The following is a 20,997-nucleotide window of genomic DNA, read 5'->3' on the forward strand; positions in this document are numbered from 1 at the left end:
CGTCTTTGAAAACATTCCACAGTCCACCTTCATTGCCCAAAAAGGGTCGCCAGTATAATCCTTTCCTAAAATACGTCTAGCCCATTAGTCGCTGGGTTGGCTTCTGTTTTGACTTGGGAACAACTGATGGCTTGTTGCTTAGGACTTATGAAACAGTGCAGGAAGTGTTTGGTAGCGGAACATGCAGCAACGTTTTATTACTGGTTTAGCCATATCACTGTCGACGCCATGAGGGTAAGAGATCGTGGTGCACTTTTCTTAATTCTTCCTCACAGGTGGCACAGTGGTAGTGCTGCTGCTTTGCAGTAAGGAGACTGTGGAAGATTGTGGGTTCGCTTCCCGGTTCCTCCCTGTGTGGATAGCGCTTTGAGTACTGAGAAAAGCGCTATATAAATGTAATGAATTATTATTATTATTATTAATAGATTATATCGTTATATTTTGATAAAGTCCATGTGTTATCTTGCAAAAATGTAGCTGGATACTGTAATGAGAAAATCCGGTGTATGTTAACATCATTTTTATTAAATTTGCACGCAAGTTTCTACAGTCCACACATACCGGTAACAGCGTTTGACGTAACCGGCCCCCGCGTGGGGTTGGTCTGCCCTAGGCCCTGCCCACCCCTAAGGCCACCTCTGGGTATCCCTTACTCTCGACAGTCTCCTGAAACTTCTCAATGTGTCTCTCTCGGCGGCGGCTTTTCCTGAGCTTGTGGCTTCGCCGTGCCTTATGATGCTGTGAATGCCACATTTTTTTTAAACTTCTCAAACCACCCCCTGCTCGCTTGAAATGACTCCGCTTCTGAATCACTCATTCCAGGGGTTTTCTTAGTGAGATCAGCATGCAACTCCCTTCTTGCGTTTTCACATCTGATCGCCTCGGATGTGCTATCACCCGCTAACTGTTTCTGGTTTATCCACACTAGCAACAACTTTTCAACATCATCAATTGCTTTAGGTCTTTGTTTCATTAAACACTTTAACACCTTTGGCCACATCAGCACTCTTGAATCTACCTTTCTCTTTAAGTATGGTGCATATTGTCGACGTTGCTTTGCTGTATTGGCATGCCAGATCCAATAGAGTCCAGCTGCAGTCAGGACAGTTTTAGGCCTTGGACAGATTCGGCAACCTGAGACCTTCTGAGGCCCGTAAGGTGACACCTCTGTCCAACAGAGTGTAATCGCAGACCGCAGTACCAGTGAGGTCAGTCATGTAAATCCCCTACATCACGAAACGCCCTCAACATTAGTCACGTAACACCCATCGCATTAGACTATGATTAACATTAGGGCTCCATTAAACTCTGGTTAAGATTAGGGTTGTAGGAGAGTCAAAGGGCGTTTTGTGACTTACGTTGTGGGCATTACCTGATCTATGGCACAGCTTCTGATTATCAGTGCAGATCCTTAGCCACAAAGCCACTACTCCGTTGAGTGCTGCATATAACTAACAATTAAAAAGTGCGGTCTCATGAATGAGACACGGCAAACGCAGATATAAAATGCATACTATAAAATACAAAATGTTAACATGTTTTTTTCAGCTTGTTTCTAATATACAGTCATATGAAAAAGTTTAAGAACCCCTCTCAGCCTGTATAATAATTGATTCTCCTTTCAACCAAAAAGATAACAGTGGTATGTCTTTCATTTCCTACTAACATCTGAGTACTGCGGTGTTTTCCGAACAAAGATTTTTAGTGACGCAGTACTTAGTTGTATGAAATTAAATCAAATGTGAAAAACTGGCTGTGTGAAAATGTGGGTCCCCTTGTCATTGTGCTGATTGGAATGTCTGTCACTGCTCAATGCTGATTACTTGTAACACCAAATTGGTTGATGAGCTCATTAAGCCTTGAACTTCATAGACAGGTGTGTCCAATCATGAGATATAAAGGTATTTAAGGTGGCCAATTACAAGTTGTGCTTCCTTCCCTTTGACTCTCCTCTGAAGAGTGACAGCATGGGATCCTCAAAGCAACTCTCCAAAGATCTGAAAACAAAGATTGCTGAGTCTCCTGGTTTAGGGGAAGGCTACAAAAAGCTAACTGAGAGACCTCGATAGTTTAGAAGTTTAATAAATGCTGAATACATGTTTGAGTGCAGGAACTAAAGGGAATTGAAATCATCATGAGTGGCGTGTAACATTGCCGTCACTTCATTAGCAAAACAGGGGAGGGAGGGCGCGTCAATTTATGGACCTCCTAGTGTCTAAAGTGCTCGGATCTGTCCGAGGCCTAAAACTGTCCTGACTGCAGCTGGACACTTCTCGCCAGATCAGCCACACAAACACCATCTTCGTGTTTTTTGATGATCTCCTTTCTTCAATTCTATGGTTATTTTCACTCATTTTATCCTGGGTGTACCCTTTAATGCCTTCTTTGGCCCCAAGCTGGTCCTACACTTTCGTAACTCCCAAGTGAAATACACAAAAAAACTGCTAACGTCTTTGCAATAAAATAACTTGTGTATTAATTCGGGAAAGGCTGGGCTCAGATTGACTCAAGATTTCTTTGTCTAACCGACGGCATGCAAACCATACGTGTTTGATCATGTTGTTTGAAAACGCTCGGGTTTTGAGTAAATACTCGTGTATGGAGACAAATTTCATGACAGAAAAATGCTTGTATACTGGATGACTCGGGAAGACAGGTGCTCGTGAACAGAGGTCTCACTGTATTATTATTTATTTATTTACAATTCACGGTCTTCACATAATCCACAGTGCTAAGTTCAATGAGACTTATAACTCGCCTCACATGTGAGCTTACTCAGGGTGTGTAGGGAGTGAGATCTTCTGATCCTCTCTGGCACAGTTCAAGTGAATAATAATTCTTTACATTTACATAGCTAGTCATTGAAACCCTTTTTAAGGGTACTGAGCACTCCTCTGACAACTGGTACTGTTCTCACCATTGTGTTCCTACAGATCTCAGCATTTGGTAATCTTCTCCATGTCTTCTCTAGGGGTAGCAACATCAACGAGAAGGCCTTTCTGTGGTGGAGCACTAGAATAGGTCGATTGGCTGCCATTGCTCGATAGTTGTTGATAGCCATGTCCCACATGATGGTAACATCACCGATGTTCATGACACCTTGTGGCTTGTGCTCAGTTCAGAGATCAGGTACTTAATGGCCGAGCTCCTTGCATATCAACCAGTGCAGGTAGCTAGCCACATTATTATGCCTGTTGTAATGTAAGGCTGGGACGCCTCCACTCTGGAAGGACCAGGGGAGGGAGCTTATCAACGGAATTACCCAGGGGAGCACTAGGTGGCAGTCCCCCGTGGGTTTTAGCGGTGCCTCGGACTGTGATACAGCCCTGTTGGGTTCCGTGGGCGCTGCCAGGGGGTGCTGTAGCTGCTGCTGAGCCCTTATGGGCAGCTCTTCCATCTCACCCAGAAGTCCATCTATTGAGTTTATCTGGTTTATCTGATTTTGCCACCTGGGTGCATTGTGGGGAAAAAATACAAGCTGGTGGAGGACGTATGATGCTTTCGGGAAATGTTCTGCTGGGAAACCCTGGATCCAGTTATTCATGTGTATTGTGTGATAGACGGCCAGGGACTTTGCCCGGCCGGGATGCACTTTTGAGGAGAGAACTGGGGTAGTGGACATATCACCAGCAGTACCTCCCCCAGGACACGAGAGGGCAGCCCTCCTGGTTAACATCGGAAGCTCAACCCTGAGTGGGCCCATGGCCACACCAGGGGGCACCTGGACAGTTCTGGAGCCGTGGTCTACAGCACTTCCGCTACACCCGGAAGTGCTGCCAGAACTTGATCAAGGAGCCCCCATAGCACTTCTGGTTGCGGTATAAAAGAGGCCGCCTCACTCCAGCAAGCGACCCGGAGTCAGAAGGAAAAAGACAGAGCTTGTGGAAGAGGAGTAGAGGCCGTGGGGGAGAATAGAAGGAAGGAAGGAAGGACGGAGCTTATTTGTGGTTTGTGTAATGTGCTGTGCCAAAGAACAACAAACGTGTGTGTTCTGGACATTGTTGGTCTGTGTGTCTGTCTGTAGCCGGGCTAATCTTCTACAATTGTTAATTTGACACATACCATCTACTGAAACATCACTGCTGACCACGTACACCACTTGATGGCAGCAGCTCCCCAACTCAATGGAAGTACAGTAGCATCATTCGGCCGGAAAAATGTGTCCTGTCACCCTTCAAGAATTGTTCTGGAATGGTTTGAGGAACAGCTGAGTTGAGTTTGAGGAGTTCAAGGCATTGCCCCGGCCTCAAAATTCCTCGGATTTCAATCCAATGTGCTGGAACAAAAAGTCCAATCCACTCCACTTTACAATTTGCAGGAGTTAGAAGATCTGTTGCTAACGTCCTGTTGCCACACACCCCCGGACGCCTTCAGAGGTCTTGCAGAGTGTGTCTTTCAGAGGGTTGCAGCAACAGAATATTAGGCAGGTGGTCCAATTGTTTAGTTCATCAGTGTTTGTGTTAAAACGATGTGACCACATTCAGGTATGGCACGTCTGACATTTCCACTTAGACAGTAATGTGAAATGACTTAAGGGGAGACGTTGCAGTGAGACGTCAGTTGCTGTGCTGCCTCGTCTGTGGGTCTGCTGGAGTTGGGCAGCATTTACTGTTCCAGGTGTACTGAGGACTGAACATTACATCTGCTGTGGCTCTTCCATAAAAAAACTTGCTTAATGGCAGCTCCTTTTAACTGGGAGTGATGGCACACCATTTAGTCCATCCCTCCATTTTCTTAACCGGTTATTCAGGGCAGGATCTCAGGGCAGCTGCAGCCTATCCCAGCAATCATTGGGCTCAAGGTAGTGCCAATCACACCATTTAGTTCAAAAGTATACACTTCATCTTTTCATGGATGTAGCTACCATTTCTTTCACCCTCACACCAACTGTGCAAGTGTCATTGTCACCGAGAGTGACAGACACCACATACAGCTGGTGGCAGTTCACTTTTACTGCTGGCCCAGTCATGTCCTTGAATGCCATTTGGTTTTACAAGAAGGTGTTTGCCTTTGCGACCAGTTAGGCTTCTTTTTAGCACATGTGAAGTGTACTTTGCTCACACGACACACGTTTATATCTTTAACATGCTTTTTCAGCCTTAGACGTTTATCCAAAATCTAAATTTTTTTATTTTATACTGTATTGAGGATTTGTTCTGTTCTGTGTATTGTATTGTATTGTATTGTATTGACCCCCTTCTTTTTGACACCAACTGCACGCCCAACCTACCTGGAAAGGGGTCTATCTATGAACTGCCTTTCCCAAGGTTTCTTCCATTTTTCCTTACAAGGTTTTTTTGGGATTTTTTCCTTGTCTTCTTAGAGAGTCAAGTCTGGGGGGCTGTCAAGAGGCAGGGCCTGTTAAAGCCCATTGCGGCACTTTTTGTGTGATTTTGGGCTATACAACAAATAAATTGTATTGTATTGTATTGTATTGTATCCTTCATGACCACAGCCTTGCTGTCTGTCACACCAGGCTAACAAGCTCCGCCCCTACTCTGAGCTCCGCCTTCCCAAGGTGTTGGATTGGTTTAGAAGTGTGAACTGCCTGATTGTTCCTACCCACTTTTAAACACAATTTAACTCATGGTAGTCTGTATGTAAGTGTGTTTTATATGCCAGGCTCGGCGAGACTAGCTTCTACACGGCTCCTGAAACTTTGGATGAGTCAGTCATCTACTGTGGCCAAAAATGAGGTAAACTACTCTATACTGTTCTCTAGTGGCCATGTGAATGGATGCAGTGTGTCAACGGGAATGATGGGTGGAGCTGGCGCAATGGTGAAGGTGAGCTGTGGATAACCAGGGGATGAAAGGTATCAAGTCAAGCATGTCCCCGATGGCTAGTGCTGGGGGCACGTGCCGCAGGTACATATGATCTCCTTCTTCATATTCACATACCTGCACTGTTTCTGGGGTTTCAATTTGCACTGCAGGCTCTCGGGCTGCTGGGCACTATAGCAACAAGGGTCCTGGTCATTGGCACCCACATCGCATTCTTCCTCAGCTTCCACAATTTGGTTCCCACAGATAGGCTGGCCACTCTCTGAAATCATCATAGAAATATTTCATAAACACATACAGGGGAATATTCAGTAAAATTGCTGCTGTGTGTACATTACTTTTTTTGTAGATTTTCTAATACAGTTGGCAAATTTACGAGACTGGATTCAGCATTACTGCTGTCTTTCTTGAGTAGACGGGTAAAGCCATGGAGACTAACTTACCCACAAAGCACTGGTCCTTCTTGTTCATCAGCAGCCCACTGATGGCTTTGATGCTGCACGGAGAGAACTTGTTGTTATTCTCTTGACTCCCATCTGACGCGTAAGGAAACATCAGGTAGTTCCCTCGGTTTGAGCTTGCGGCACACTCTTGGCCCTCATCATGCTGCCACAGAAAACAAACAAATATGAAAAAAATTACGTAGCCAGAAAGTGTGCCACTATGATCTGTGGGGTTTATTCCACGTCACATTATTTTACATAAAATGGGTTTAGTACAAGCTGTGATCTTTAACAAACAGTCTCAGGGAGAGTACGCCCCCTACAGGATTCAAATGTTCGGGCACCTAACTTACAGATGTAATTGCTGTTTGGGGAACATTCAGGAATAGTTGCACCTGACTGGCACCGGCATGTATAAGGGACAGTGGAGAGAAGTTATAAAGTACAATACCTTATAAAAAGAGGTAAATGTATGGGATTTGAGGCATTCTGACAAAGGCAACACATTAAAGAATACAAAACCAAGGAGCTGGTGGTGGATTTTAGGAGGCCTAGACCCCTCACGGACCCCGAGATCATCAGAGGTGACTGTGTGCAGAGGGTGCAGACCTATAAATACCTGGGAGTGCAGCTGGATGATAAACTGGACTGGACTGCCAATACTGATGTTCTGTGCAAGAGAGGACAGAGCCAACTATACTTCCTTAGAAGACTGGCGTCCTTCAACATCTGCAATAAGATGCTGCAGATGTTCTATCAGACGGTTGTGGCGAGCGCCCTCTTCTATGCGGTGGTGTGCTGGGGAGGCAGCATAAAGAAAAGGGACGCCTCACGCCTGGACAAACTGGTGAGGAAAGCAGGCTCTATTGTAGGCACGGAGCTGGACAGTTTGACATCCGTGGCAGAGCGATGGGTGCTGAGCAGGCTCCTGTCAATCATGGAGAATCCACTGCATCCACTGAACAGGATCATCTCCAGACAGAGGAGCAGCTTCAGTGACAGACTGCTGTCACCGTCCTGCTCCACTGACAGACTGAGGAGATCGCTCCTCCCCCAAACTATGCGACTCTTCAATTCCACCCGGGGGGGTAAACATTATACAAAGTTATTGTCTGTTTTTACCTGCATTTTTATTACTCTTTAATTTAATATTGTTTTTTGTATCAGTATGCTGCTGCTGGAGTATGTGAATTTCCCCTTGGGATTAATAAAGTATCTATCTATCTATCTATCTATCTATCTATCTATCTATCTATCTATCTATCTATCTATCTATCTATCTATCTATCTATCTATCTATCTATCTATCTATCTATCTATCTATCTATCTATCTATCTATTGTCACGCACGTGCGATTAGGGAGCCGTGGAATGACTCAAAACGTGACGCGAAATCATATGTCAGACGGGAATGGCGGTGTACTAACCTCTCTTTCTTTATCTCTGCAGAAAAAAGGACGCACCGCCGCCATGAATCTTCCTGAACACATGAATACAATACCTCACTTTCGCCTTCCCATCTGTCTCTCCCCGATGATGTCAGCAATCCCAGCATCCATCACGGTTCCTTCCCAGCAGTCCGTTCACCCACTTCCGGTCCCCCCATATAAATGTTCCTCTCTCCGCCATGATGGCGCTGTATATTGAATGCCAGTTTTGAACGTTTATTTTTGTGCAAAACTATTATTTCTTTACAGTATACGGGGCCGGAAACCCCAAACCTTTATGTGCCTGGACTCATTCTTTTACACTATCTATCTATCTATCTATCTATCTATCTATCTATCTATCTATCTATCTATCTATCTATCTATCTATCTATCTATGTATCTATCTAAAAGGGGAAAGTAGAGTAATAGAGAACTCTATCAGACAAAACATACGGAAAAAGGAAAAAGATCTGATCCTCACTTTTCATCCATTTCTCTCCTACAGGCTCTTACCAAACACAAGCAGGCAAAAAGAGACGTAGAACTTACAGGTGAGCCCAGGCTGTGTCCTAACTCATGGGCCAATGTTATGTGGACCAGCCTCGGTGGAAGGTAGCGGCCATACTTCTGCAACGTGACCAGCCCGGTGTTCAGAGAAGCGAAAGATCCTTCTTTATGCTCATCGTACTTGGAACATATCCCTCCTGAGTTACCTGGAAGGTGAAGTGTACCATCAGAGCAGACCACTAATGCAAAATGAAGCATTTCAAGTGACGAAGGAACCACTGAGATTTCACATAAACATGTCCACATAGCCCCAGATATTGACACATGCAGCAGTCCATGACTTTGAATAAAGATGTGCATCTTCAACGGTGTAGGAATCTCCTGCCTTAATATTAGGAACCTTTTTTTTTATGGACAATAAAACTTTTTAAGAATTATAGAAGAAAGGCCCCCAAGTCTGTGTGTCATTAGGCATTTTCCCACCACAGGAACTTTGTTGTTTGGAACCGATGAGTTCCTCTATGATGTAGGCTCTGGGCCACTCTTGATCACTCCTGACACTCTTCTCCACCCGTCCACCCCACCTTCACGCTCTTATTCACCTCTCATTTCTTGTAGAGAGAAAGAAACGATATTCACTCACAGGCAGTTATACGTTGCATATAAAGCAGATCAATACAACACTCTGGCAGCAGCAATCCAGCATCTGATCGAGCAAAGAGGAGGTAAAAAAAAACTGCATTTGTTTCCCATTGTATCATTTTTTAAGAGGGGGTGTCGGAGGAGCGACTGTGTCTCCTAGAGGTACGTTCAGTCCCCCCCCCCCCTTCACAACGCAAGCTACAGAGACGTGAAGTCGCTGGCTTGTAGTGCAGGCCGGGGGGCTGATGGGGGGGTGGGGAGGGGTTTTGGCGAACAGGGGGCAAAGCCACCTAGTTTTTTATCAATAAACAATTTTTTTGGGTAAAATAATACAAAATTTAACAAAATATTACTGTAGCCTTTTTAATAACATATTGGATGTAATAACAGGAAGGAGGCCATAAAGCTTAATGACATATAGTGCTTTTACTACATATTAAAACCTTCAAAAAGTTTTATTAAAACCCTAATGTTAAGGTTAGTTGGTACCCTAATGTTAATTTTTTTTTACCTTTTAATATTTTTGAATACTAAATTTAAGGGTGACCCAGTGGCACATTCGGAGTGCTTCTGGCTTGAAGTAAGGAGACCCCAGTTTACATGCCTGGAGTTTGCAGGTTCTCCCCATGACTGGGTGGGTTTCCTCCCACAGTCCAAAGACATGCAGATTAGGTGAACTGGCAACTCCAAATGGCATCTGCCGTGTGGGTGTTTGCCCCGTGATTGACTGGCACCCTGTCCAGAGTTCGCTCCTGCCTTGAGCCCAGTGCTAGCTGGGTTAGGCCTCAGCACCCCTTACAAGTCTGGCCTGGATTAAGTGGGTTAGAAAATAAATACTAAATGTATATAGCGCCTTACCCTGACATCAGTCCTAACCTTAAAAACACTTACCCGGGGCAAATATCTTTGTTAGCCCTGAGGATTAAGTATAGAATGAGGACATTTTTGGCGATGAACCTCAAACATTTTGTTTTTTGAGCCTTTTGTTACATAGTGATTTACTGTACAAAAACCTTTAACTTAAAAGTTTTCACCTGGGTGCTGTCACACATGCGTGTCTGATGACCACCATCCTGGCTCATCAAAGGTAAACAATAGGGGGGCACTGTCGCTAAGGGTATCCCCTTCTCAGCACCAGTGAGGACAACTGACTCTGCCCCTTCTTTTCTAACACTTGTGGCAGAAGTGCTTGGTTGGTGCCGACCCGACACAGACTGACACCAGAGGCACAGGTGAAAATCAACAAAACTATTCATTTGTTCTTCGTCTGTGGGATACGCCTTCCTCGTAACCACAAACACAACACAGTCCCCAAAAAGACACACAAGAGAAAACCCCAAAACACCTCAAAAATCACTCCTCTTCCTCCACTCCTCCCAGGTAGCTTTGTCGTCCTCCTCCTCCTCCCCCCGACTCTGGCTCCCTGAGTAGTGGCCGCAGGCTCCCTTTATAGCCCACCCAGAAGTGCTTCAGGTCATAATTAACCTTATTAAGGCTGCACTTCCGGGTGTGACTGCGTTATCACCCACACGGGCTCAGGAAGCCTTGCAGCTCCCCCTGGTGGTGGCCACGGAGGCCAACAGGGCCCGGTGTTCCAGGATAGCGGTGCCGATGCAGCCCAGGGGGGGTGTTCCGGGGGATGTAGCGTGGATCCCATGGCTGCACCCCCGGATCAAGTGTCAAAGGGGTATCCTGGCCGGGGATAGGTCTCAGCCGTCCGCCACACACTCATAAAAGCCAGGCATTACCACAAGCTGGCATCTCATTTGGACCCTGAACTAGGAATGAGCATGGAGCTCTAGTACAGAGACCCTTTAATGGAATGGTGCCATCACGCACTTGTTTTGCTTATTTATATGTTGGAAATAAACGGAGCAACCCAGCTGGCAACCACAACATTTCGCCGGACGTTGTCATCTGTCTGTCACCTGACCACAGGGCAATAAACCTCAGGCTTTTAGTTACTGTATTTGCTGTACTCAACTTTTCTTCCATTTCTATGATTTTAACAGTGCAGAGATTTATTATGGAACACACTTCTCTTAGCTTCTCAATGCAGATTGTATAGTGTTCTCCATAATATTTGGGACAAAGACCCATTTCTCCTTGATTTAGCCCTCTGGTCCACAGTTCAAAATTACAAATCGAACAATTCAGACATCGTGATTCAAGTGCACATTGCAGACTTTCATTTAAGGGGATTTGCAGACATTTCGGTCACACAACACTTTCTCTACATGGTCGTCCCATTTCAGGACACCATAATGTTGAAGTCAATTGGTGTCACAGGTGTTTGTGATTCCTCAGGTGGGTTTCATTGCTTCATAAGATACCTCAGCTTGTTTCTGTCCTCTGGAGTCTGTAGCTGCCATTGTATGAGGACAAGAGTTGTGATAATGAAAGTCAAATAAGCCATTAGGAGGCTGAAAAACAAGAATAAAACCATCAGAGACATCAGGAAAACTTTAGGATTACCAAAATCAACTGTCTGGAATGTCATGAAGAAGAAAGAACACCCTGGTGGGCTCAGTAATCACAAAGGGACTGGTTGGCGAAGGAAGACCTCAACTGATGATGACAGAAGAATCCTCTCAATGCTAAAGAATAATGCTAAAGCCGTCAACGCCTGTCTGATAGGCCAGATATAGCCTTCAGGAGGCCAATGTGTGTGTGTCAGAGACAACTATCAGCAGAAGACTTCATGAACAGAAACATAGAAACCACACTGCAAGATGGAGACCACTAAAACAGGATGGCATATTACAGTTTGTGAAAAAGAACTTAAAAGAGCCTGCAAGATTCTGGGAAATGTCTTATGGATAGACGAGACAAAGATGAACCTCATCAGAGTGATGGCGAGAGCAAAGTATGGAGATGAATAGGAACTGCCCAAGAAACAAAGCAGACCACCTCATCTGTTAAATATGGCTTGGGCATGTATAACTGCCACAGGTCCTGGCACACTTCACTTCATTGATGATGGACTGCTGAAAGCAATGGCACAATAAATCCTGAGGTTTAGAGAAACATCTGATCTTCTCAAGTCCCAGTAGTTGCCTCCAAACTCAATGGACGGTGCTTCATCCAACAAGAAGATAAGGATCCAAACAGACTGCTGAGGAGTTTAACAAAGAAAATTGTTGAATGGCCAAGCCAGTTACCTAATTTCAATCCAGTTGAGCAGGCCTTCCGTATGCTGAAGAAAAACCTTAAGGGGACAAGACCCCAAAACAAGCAGGAGCTGAAGATGGCTGCATGAAAGGCTCGGCAGAGCATCACCAGAGAAGAACCTCAGCACCTGGTGATGTATGTAAATCGCAGACTTCAAGCAGTCATTGTATGTGAGGGAGACGCAACAAAGTCCTAAATATGATAACAGCTTTAACAGACCTGCCATCGCTGTGTCCAAACATTATGGTGCCCTGCAAAGAAGGGCCGTGTAGGAAAAGTGTCACCTCTACATGGTGTAACCAAATGTCGTCAAATCCCCTTCAATGAAAGTCCGCGTTATGCACTTTAATCATGATGTCTGAATTGTTTGATTTGTAATTTTAAACTGTGCAGCAAAGGGGGAAATCAAAGAATAAGGGGTCGTTATCCCAAACATTATGGAGGGCACCATATTTGTTTTACTGGGTAGAAGAAGGAAGGTCCAAATTAACACAGGCCATTGTGTCAAATGGACTCTTCTGAGTTCATTTTTGGCACCCTAACCTTCCCTGTGTGAAACTCTGATTATTTCTGCACGTTGGTTCCCTTTGTGTTATTCTGACCAGGACTGTTCTTAGAAGATCGGCACTCATTGTGCTCTGAGTTGACCCCGTTGCACGAAGCCCAGGGGGCTGAATCAAAGAAAAACAAAAACAGATGGCAGACCTTCTCTTTGAAGGGCAAACCGGTGATTCAGCACGTTAATGGAGATCATGTTACCCAGTCAGTCGCATTACGTTCAAGAGAACAGTCATCTGGTTGGAATAGTCCTGCTGCTCTTCTCCGTCCTTCTTACCACATGCCACACATTCCAGTCACAGTCACATGCCTTCAGTAAGCTTGTCAGACTTAGTGCAATGTCACCGTGTGTCCCTTTGTCTGAGGACTCATGTGAGCTCTTCCCATGGCAACGCTGGCCACGGATCAGAGGGCTGGAATGTGAACACTAAGATCCTTCAGCGCAAGGTGAACGGCGACCTCTCCCTGTCACATGCACACTGATTAGACCCCCACACACCCTCCAGCAGAGCCAATAGAACGGCAGCAATTAAGTCAAAAACAGCTGGTGTAACATCACTTAGCAATGACTTGGTGCCACCAAGCAGCCATCTGTTGCACTGCAGGACTTACAGGGAGTTCTCCAATCTTGGTTAGCATCCACTCAGGTGGCCACAGCTTGGTCCAAGGAGTTTTCAGATTCCAATTTTGATTTCAGATTCCTGATTTGACCACATTCAGGTAGCTTAACAGCAGGTGATGGGGTTAGGAGGACCACCATGTGGTCGTGGGGAATTCACGAACAACGCCGATGTCCTGATCCGTCCATGCAGAACCCTAGCAGATGTTTTGGACCTTTAAACAAAATGAAACACCTGACTGTGTCTATATAATGGGTTCACCATCTTGGAAGTTTTCACATTTTCTTGTTCTGCAGCAGTAAAACATGGCGGACTTAATTTTGATTTTTTTCAGAACGTTCAACAGAAGAAGACCCTTTAATGTCAGAGTGACAACAGATCTCGGTAAAGTGGTCCAAATTAATGACAAATATAAAACACACAATGATTGATGGCATAAGTGTTAGTTCCGTCAAGTCTTTATTTTGTAGATGGCAGCCATGACAGCCTTGAGTCTGTGTGCTCAGGTCCTTTTCTCTATCAGTATTGCACATCTGGACTTTGCTGTATTTACTTAATTCCACCTCTCAAGCTCCATCAGGTGTCATGGTGATGGCACGTAAATGGTCTTTGTCAAGATCGGCCATCAGTTCTCAGCTGGATTGAGATCTGGACTCTGACTTGGCCACTCCAGGAACTTCATGTTGTTGTTTTGAAGCCATTCCTCTGTAGCTTTGGCTTTCAGCTTAGGCTCATTGTCTTGCTGGTAAACAAACTCCATCAAACTCCATCAGCTTTTCCTCCAGGATTTCTGTGGATGTTACTGCATTCATTTTACCCTCACGTGCCTTCCAGGTCCTGCTGCAGAGAAGCCTCCCCACTGCCTGATGCTACCACTGCCATGCTTTACGCTGGGGATGGTGAAACGTTCATGATGTTTAGTCTGACTTTGGTCTCATGACCCACAGAACCTTCTTCCGGCTGACTTCAGAGTCTTCTATGTACCTTCTGCCAAGATGTCCTGTGTGTTTTTTACTTTCTCGTATACATAGTATAGAGGAAGTATAGGAATCGTGAAAAAATTCCACCTTGGGATTTTGATGACTCTTGACGTTTTATTCCTTCCTGAGTCTGAAAATACAGTTTTTGAAATAATGTTTGTCTGTGTGTAAACACGATAACTCCAAAACGCTTTGGCCTGGTCAATGAGATTTTGTATTCCTGCTTTGTATCAAAAATAAGGAATCCTATCAACTTTTGGGCCACTTCCAGCGGCCGGAAGTGAATACTTTCGCGTATTTTCAAGTAAACTATGGTTGTAATTACAGATAGATGATTGGCTCCAGCAGAACCTGTGACCCTGTAGTTAGGATATAGCGGGTTGGATGATGGTTGGTTGGTTGGATTGGTTTGATTATAAATAGAGATAATCGATTTTACCAATTAGTTATGACGAGAAACAAAGAGATATGATACTTGAGAAATATTGCGCAGCTGGAAGTGGTTCTGATGACCGTTTCCTCTACGAGAAAGTCGAGGGGAGCACACTCCCAGTTTTTCTCTCATAAAGTTTGTTTGTTTGTTGTCTCGCCAGTCCCACTCACTGTAGGTTGTAACTCCTTCAAATTTCTGTGGGGTCTCTTGGAGACTTCTTCAGATTTTTTTGGATGGTCTGCTCTAGGCAGATTTCCAGCTCTGCCATACTCTTTCCATTTCTTCATGACTGGTTGAACTGGATATTCAGTCACTTGGCTTTTTCGTGTCTCCATCCCCTGACTTGCACTTTTCATGGAGTTGCTTGGAATGTTCTTGAGTCTTCACTGTGTAGCTTAGCCCACCATACCGACGCACCACCACACGTTGACCCTTCCACATTAGACAACCATCAAGTAAAAAGCCATACAGGTGACCTCCACTGAATTAATACTGGGATGTCTAAAACCAGTTGTCTGCACCAGTGATGATTTAGGAGTGTCATATTAAAAGGGGTGAACATGGTCGCTTAGTGTGTTTTTATATTTGTCATTAATTTAGACCACTTTGCGGAGATCAGTTTTCACTTTCACAATAAGGAGTCTTTTTCTGTTGATCGATTTCAAAACTCCAAATTCAATCCACTGTGATTTAGTGTTGTAGAAAACTTCCAAGGCGGTGAATACTCTTTATAGGGGCTGTATGAGCTTTTAAATTATTAAAGATTCTAAGCTTTCTTTTCTTGCCTGTTCCTGCACAGGTAATAACTCTGGCCTGTCCTTAAGCTGGTCTCTGCAGCATACCCTTAACTCATATATGAACATAGTACCCCTTGCATGAAGGGTGCAGCCAGGAATGTATTTTGGACAGGATGAGAAAGTACAAGAATCAAAAAGCTGAGCGAGACCAATCAGTCCAAAGCGTCACAAAGTACATGTCAGGGGGTGTTAAGACCAAAATCTTTCTATTCGTCTACACATGCGCTCTGCATCCTGATGTACCAAGGAGACAAGTTTACTGACTCAGAAGAGACAGCTTATGAGGAATTCAAACGTGATGTAAATAAACAGTAAATCTAAATAAACAGGATTCTGAGAAATTAATTCATGCATTTATTTCTAGTAGGATAGAATACTGCAATGCGGTGTTCACTGGATGTTCAAACTGTTCTTTATACAGCCTCCAGTTAATACGAAATGCTGCTGCAAGAATTATTACAAGAACAAGAAAATACGAACACATAACTCCAGTTCTTAAATCCTTACACTGGCTCCTGGTTAAGTTTAGGGCAGATTTCAAAATCCTCCTTTTAACATATAAAGCCTTAAATGGCCGAGGTCCTGCTTACTTATTTGAATTTATCATGACTTAGAAAGCAGAACGCACATTAAGATCTCAAGATGCTGGTCTGCTTATGATTCCAAGGATTAGTAAAATAAAGGTGGGAGGTTGAGCTTTTAATTACAGGGCCCCTAAACTGTGGAGTGGTCTGCCTGCTACTACGTATAAGAGATGCCCCTTCGGTCTCAGCTTTCAAATCCCGGCTGAAGACTCACTACTTCAGTTTAGCACACCCTGACTAGAGCTGCTGATTAACTGTACAGACTGCATCTCTGTTGTTAGTCATTAGCACTAAAACATAAGTAACATGATAGTTAGAATTTGTTATTAACCCTCACCTATTCTTTTTCTCTTCTCGGTACTCAAATGTTGCACTTGGTGCCACGGCCCACCTGCCAAGGTGTTTTGCCTGCCTAATGTCAAATCATCTCTGATGGAGGATCTCAGGAATCGTGGGTAAGAGGGGTGCTTTCATCAGATTGCCTGACCCAGCGCTGTTTCAGCCATGGAATGGCCAAATGGGGGAGGCAGCTTGGTGAATGAGGTCTCCAGGACTCTAAACAAATCCAAATCATATTATGTAATATCATCTACTGTTAAATTCTGCTACGTACTTCTAAAATTTTTATTATTTATACTGTATTGAGAATTTGTTCTGTTCTGTGTATTGTATTGTATTGTATTGACCCCCTTCTGTTTGACACTCACTGCATACCCAACCTACCTGGAAAGGGGTCTCGCTTTGAACTGCCTTTCCCAAGGTTTCTTCCATTTTTTCCCTACAAGGTTTTTCCTTGTCTTCTTAGAGAGTCAAGGCTGGGGTGCTGTCAAGAGGCAGGGCTTGTTAAAGCCCATTGCGGCACTTCTTGTGTGATTTTGGGCTATACAAAAATAAATTGTATTCTATTGTATGTACGAGGTGTGATCAAAAAGTATGGTAAATGTGGATGCAGAGCACCATCCAAGAGCAATGCAAAACAATTCAATGTCGGTTCTGACAGGTCCATCCTAGAGCCGAGTTTGTGACCAGTTTCATCTCGTTTGATACTGTCAGTCGTTTGTGAGCCACTGTTGAGTTCAAGTGTGTTTTTCAAGTTTGTCGTTAATAATGGATATCGAGAAACACATTAACATGAAATTTTGTTTCAAATTGCAAAAAGCTCAGGAAACCCATCCGATGTTAAAATCGGTTTATGGTGACACTGCACCGACAATTAAGACAGTTTACAGGTGATTTGATCGATTTCGTAATGGATCTGACTCGGCTGAAGACAAGAAAAGATCAGGACGTCCTTCAAGATCAATAACCGAGGAAAATGTTGAAATAGTTTCATTCATCATCATGACAACGCTCCTTGTCACACATCCCTTCTAGTTACGACAATTTCTGTCGAATAAAAACATTACGCTGTGTCGGCATCCACCTTATTCGACGGATCTGGCATTATGCGACTTCTGGCTGTTCCCTAAATTGAAAATGACCATGAAAGGGAATCTATCGAGGACATCCAGGCAGCCACGAGAGTCCAACTAAAGACACTCTCGAAAGAAGTGCTTTGCAAAGTGGCAGGAGCGTTGGGAGAAGTGCATTCGAAGTGGAGGAAAGTATTTTGAGGGGGACTAGTAGCTGTAAATCTTTTACTGCAATAAACGTTGAGAGATAACGTCTTCCGATCCTGAAAATCCTTCCAACGCAGCCCTCGAAAATTACAGACTCTACACATCGGGTCCCCACTCCTGGACTAGGTTCTTGCCATTGGCTTCCTTCATCTGTTATGCAGCGTAAGCCGTCATTAAAGAAAGCGAAGTTATTTCTCCTATGTGATATCTTACCGCCGTATCACTAAGGGATGGGTATCGCCTTTTATATCATATCAATATAAATTCGAGTTATGTAACACGTTGCAATTACAAAAGAACTCATTCCAAGAAGGGAGCTAGCGCCCCCCTGCTGGATACAACCTGCTGTTGCCAACACTAACAAACTCTGGCCTGTCAGTCAGAGAGGACTTTAATTACTGGAGGGCAGTGCCAGAGATACCCAGCATGCTCTCCATTCTAGACAGTAGAATGTCATGTCTGACCCGAGTATCAAAAGCTACACTACGATCTAACAGAATTAATATGCTGGTCTGTCCAGAGTCTGCTGCCATTAGAAAGTCATTGGTTACCCAAAGGAAACATTAACATGTTTAATTTGATGATGTCGCATATGTCACACATTCTGGGGAATTTCAGGACGGGATTGTTATGGAAACGACTGACATTTTTATAAAGAGGGACACAAAAATTCTCGAAAGCAGCCAATAGTACAGGATTAGAGTGTATTTCTCGAATATTCCTCTAAGCATCGTACGGTTAATCAGTCTGTCGAGTGTCATTGTGCCAAGAAGATCAAGTGTGTATTTCGGCCATTTATTCCATAATTATATTGCCAACTTTTTTTTTTAATTTATCTCCAAGCCACTATGGCACATTTTCAAGAGACAATGATAATCGTATTTTTCAACACTGGCTGAGAGTTTGCTCCCGGCATAAAGACTGTTAATCTATGGTGAACTGTTGAGAAAGCATCAGAATAAAACATCTGGAGAAGTGACATGCCCAAAACTGGATTTCTGTACGGTGACAGCGCACCTGCACACACCTTCATGTCAGTCGAAGAACTTCAGACCAAAACCAGTGCGGTTGTTGCTTTGCACTACAATCCCACCCAACGCCCCCCAATATTCACCGGCTCACGCTCCGGGTGTCTTCTTTTAGCTCCCAAAATTAAAACTGAAGACTTAAAGAAAGAAGATTGCTTATCCGATCTGCGGGTACAACACCTTAAAAATAAATCTCTGATCACTATTCGTGTTTCTCTTCAATTTTAGACATCTTGACTACTTTCTCCTTCGATTTCTGCTTTTCATCGGGGTTTCAGTGGCTACTTATAGTTTGCGTTGTTTTGTTTTGCTTTTACATTTATCTCCCAGTTCATCTCTGAAAATTGTTTGTCTGTCTCCTGCTGAGTCAGTTTAGGCCCTGCTAGGCCAGAAGCCTGCTGCTCATAGTTCTTAGTAAGCAGGAAACAGGAACACCAGGGTCTCTGGAGATGGACCCTTTGCTTTTTTTATGCTTGCAGTTTTTCAGACAGCTCTCTTGTCTTCAGCATTGCCTGTTAGGAGTCGGCAGCATTCATTGGTCAATTCATGTCATGTGAATTCTAGGAAATTACCACAGATAGGAAACGAGTTCTTCCCATCAAACTGATTTGAATCATTCAATAGGGTGGTAACATTTGCATCATCTTGGTTTGTTAAATTTGACGTGATTGTATAGAACGTTATTTGCTTAAAATTAAAATCAATAAAAATATATTAAAAAAATAATTGCATTAGGGTTTCATTTTTTATTATCGTAATTGTTATCGGTTGATCCTGTGCTGCTCTGTATCAAGTGCGTATAGACCAGAAAGGTTTCATTCATTCAAATTTTATTCATTTTCCATCTGCTTATCCGTAGCCGGATCAAGGGGGCAACAGTCTTAGCAGTGAGACCCCTACGTCCCTTTTCCCCTGGCGCACTTGCCAACTCATACTGTTGGATCCCATGGTGTTCCCAGGCCATCTAGGAGATATAATCTTCCCAGTGAGTTGTGGGTCTTCTTCCGGGGTCTCACCCAGCTGGACTTACCCATAAAACCTCCACAGGGAGGTGTCCATATCAGATGCCCGAACCGCCTCAAGTGGCTCATCTTGATGCAAAGGGTCAACAGCTCCACTCTGAGCCTCTGCCAGACATCTGCACTTCTCACCCCGTCTCTAAGGGAGAGCCCATCGTTCTTTCTGACGTTACTTAAAGCTCATGAGCACAGGTGAGGGATGGGATGTCGATAGACTGGTAAATCCAGAGCTTTGAAAAATTGTTCAAAATATTTAGAATATCTTGTAGATGACATATGCAAAACAGAACATGCCAATAATGTTGACCACAACTGCATTGCAGAGGACAATGCTAACCCACAAAGATGTGATTATGAGGTGTATCCTCAACGAAGTGTTAAGAGATTTGAGAACTTCTGCTGTTTGCCAACTGTAAGAGGCCTCGAGTTCAAGGAACTGCAGCTTTAAGTTCTCAGGTTTAGGTCAGTTCAAAGGAAGGCTTTCGATGTCGGGAGCTCCAGCCAAGCCCTGCAGTCGCAGCTCAAGCAACATGCCTCAGTAACTGCAGCGGAGCCCAGGAGCTTAACTGTCTGGAATTGGCACTGGGGCATGAGGAAGTCTGTCACTCTTCTGTCGCGTACTTGGCACAACCCCTCGTGTCTTTCTTTCCTGCCTGTGCTCTAGGAGTGGCCATTACAGCACCTGCAGAAGTGTGCTCAGACCCTTCACACGTTCACATGTTAATGTGCTGCACCCTTATGGTAAAGTCATTTAAATTCATTCTTGTTAAATTCATAACATCAAACAACACTCAATACCCCAGAGGGACAAAATGAAAACAGAATGTTAGGAATTTTGGCAAATTTATTAAAAGTAAAAGAAACTGATATATCTCATGGATACAACTTGGAAGAATTAAGTGGATAGGACTGGAGAGCTTTACTGGGCTGAATGGCCTGTTCTCATCTCTGTTGTCCTAATGTGGGGAGAAAAACGTTCACAGCAAAGGGTCTCAAAAACTTGTGTCATATTTTGATGGAATTGTTTATTATATACAGATAATTAATGTACAGATAGATAGATAGATAGATAGATAGATAGATAGATAGATAGATAGATAGATAGATAGATAGATAGATAGATAGATAGATGTGAAAGGCACTATATAACAACTCTATTATAGATAGATAGATAGATAGATAGATAGATAGATAGATAGATAGATAGATAGATAGATAGATAGATAGATGTGAAAGGCACTATATAACAACTCTATTATAGATAGATAGATAGATAGATAGATAGATAGATAGATAGATAGATAGATAGATAGATAGATAGATAGATAGATAGATAGATAGATAGATAGATAGATAGATAGATAGATAGATAGATAGATGTGA

The 20,997-nt window shown here is 43.7% G+C and overlaps 1 protein-coding gene across 3 annotated transcripts in view; it reads right to left on the reverse strand.

Moving 5' to 3' along the window:
- si:ch1073-396h14.1 (disintegrin and metalloproteinase domain-containing protein 10) overlaps positions 1-20,997 on the reverse strand; it is a 121,249-nt gene that overhangs the window by 26,225 nt on the left and 74,027 nt on the right. For all 3 annotated transcript variants that reach the window (XM_028816524.2, XM_051935272.1, XM_051935271.1), the window contains 3 exons: positions 8,206-8,369; positions 6,227-6,389; positions 5,901-6,045 (listed from right to left, as the gene is read on the reverse strand). In XM_028816524.2, coding sequence (XP_028672357.1) covers positions 5,901-6,045; positions 6,227-6,389; positions 8,206-8,369 — 472 coding nt within the window. The remainder of the gene's footprint in view (positions 1-5,900; positions 6,046-6,226; positions 6,390-8,205; positions 8,370-20,997) is intronic.

This window comes from Erpetoichthys calabaricus, chromosome 12 (assembly GCF_900747795.2).
Source record: "Erpetoichthys calabaricus chromosome 12, fErpCal1.3, whole genome shotgun sequence".
NCBI classification, from domain to species: domain Eukaryota; kingdom Metazoa; phylum Chordata; class Cladistia; order Polypteriformes; family Polypteridae; genus Erpetoichthys; species Erpetoichthys calabaricus.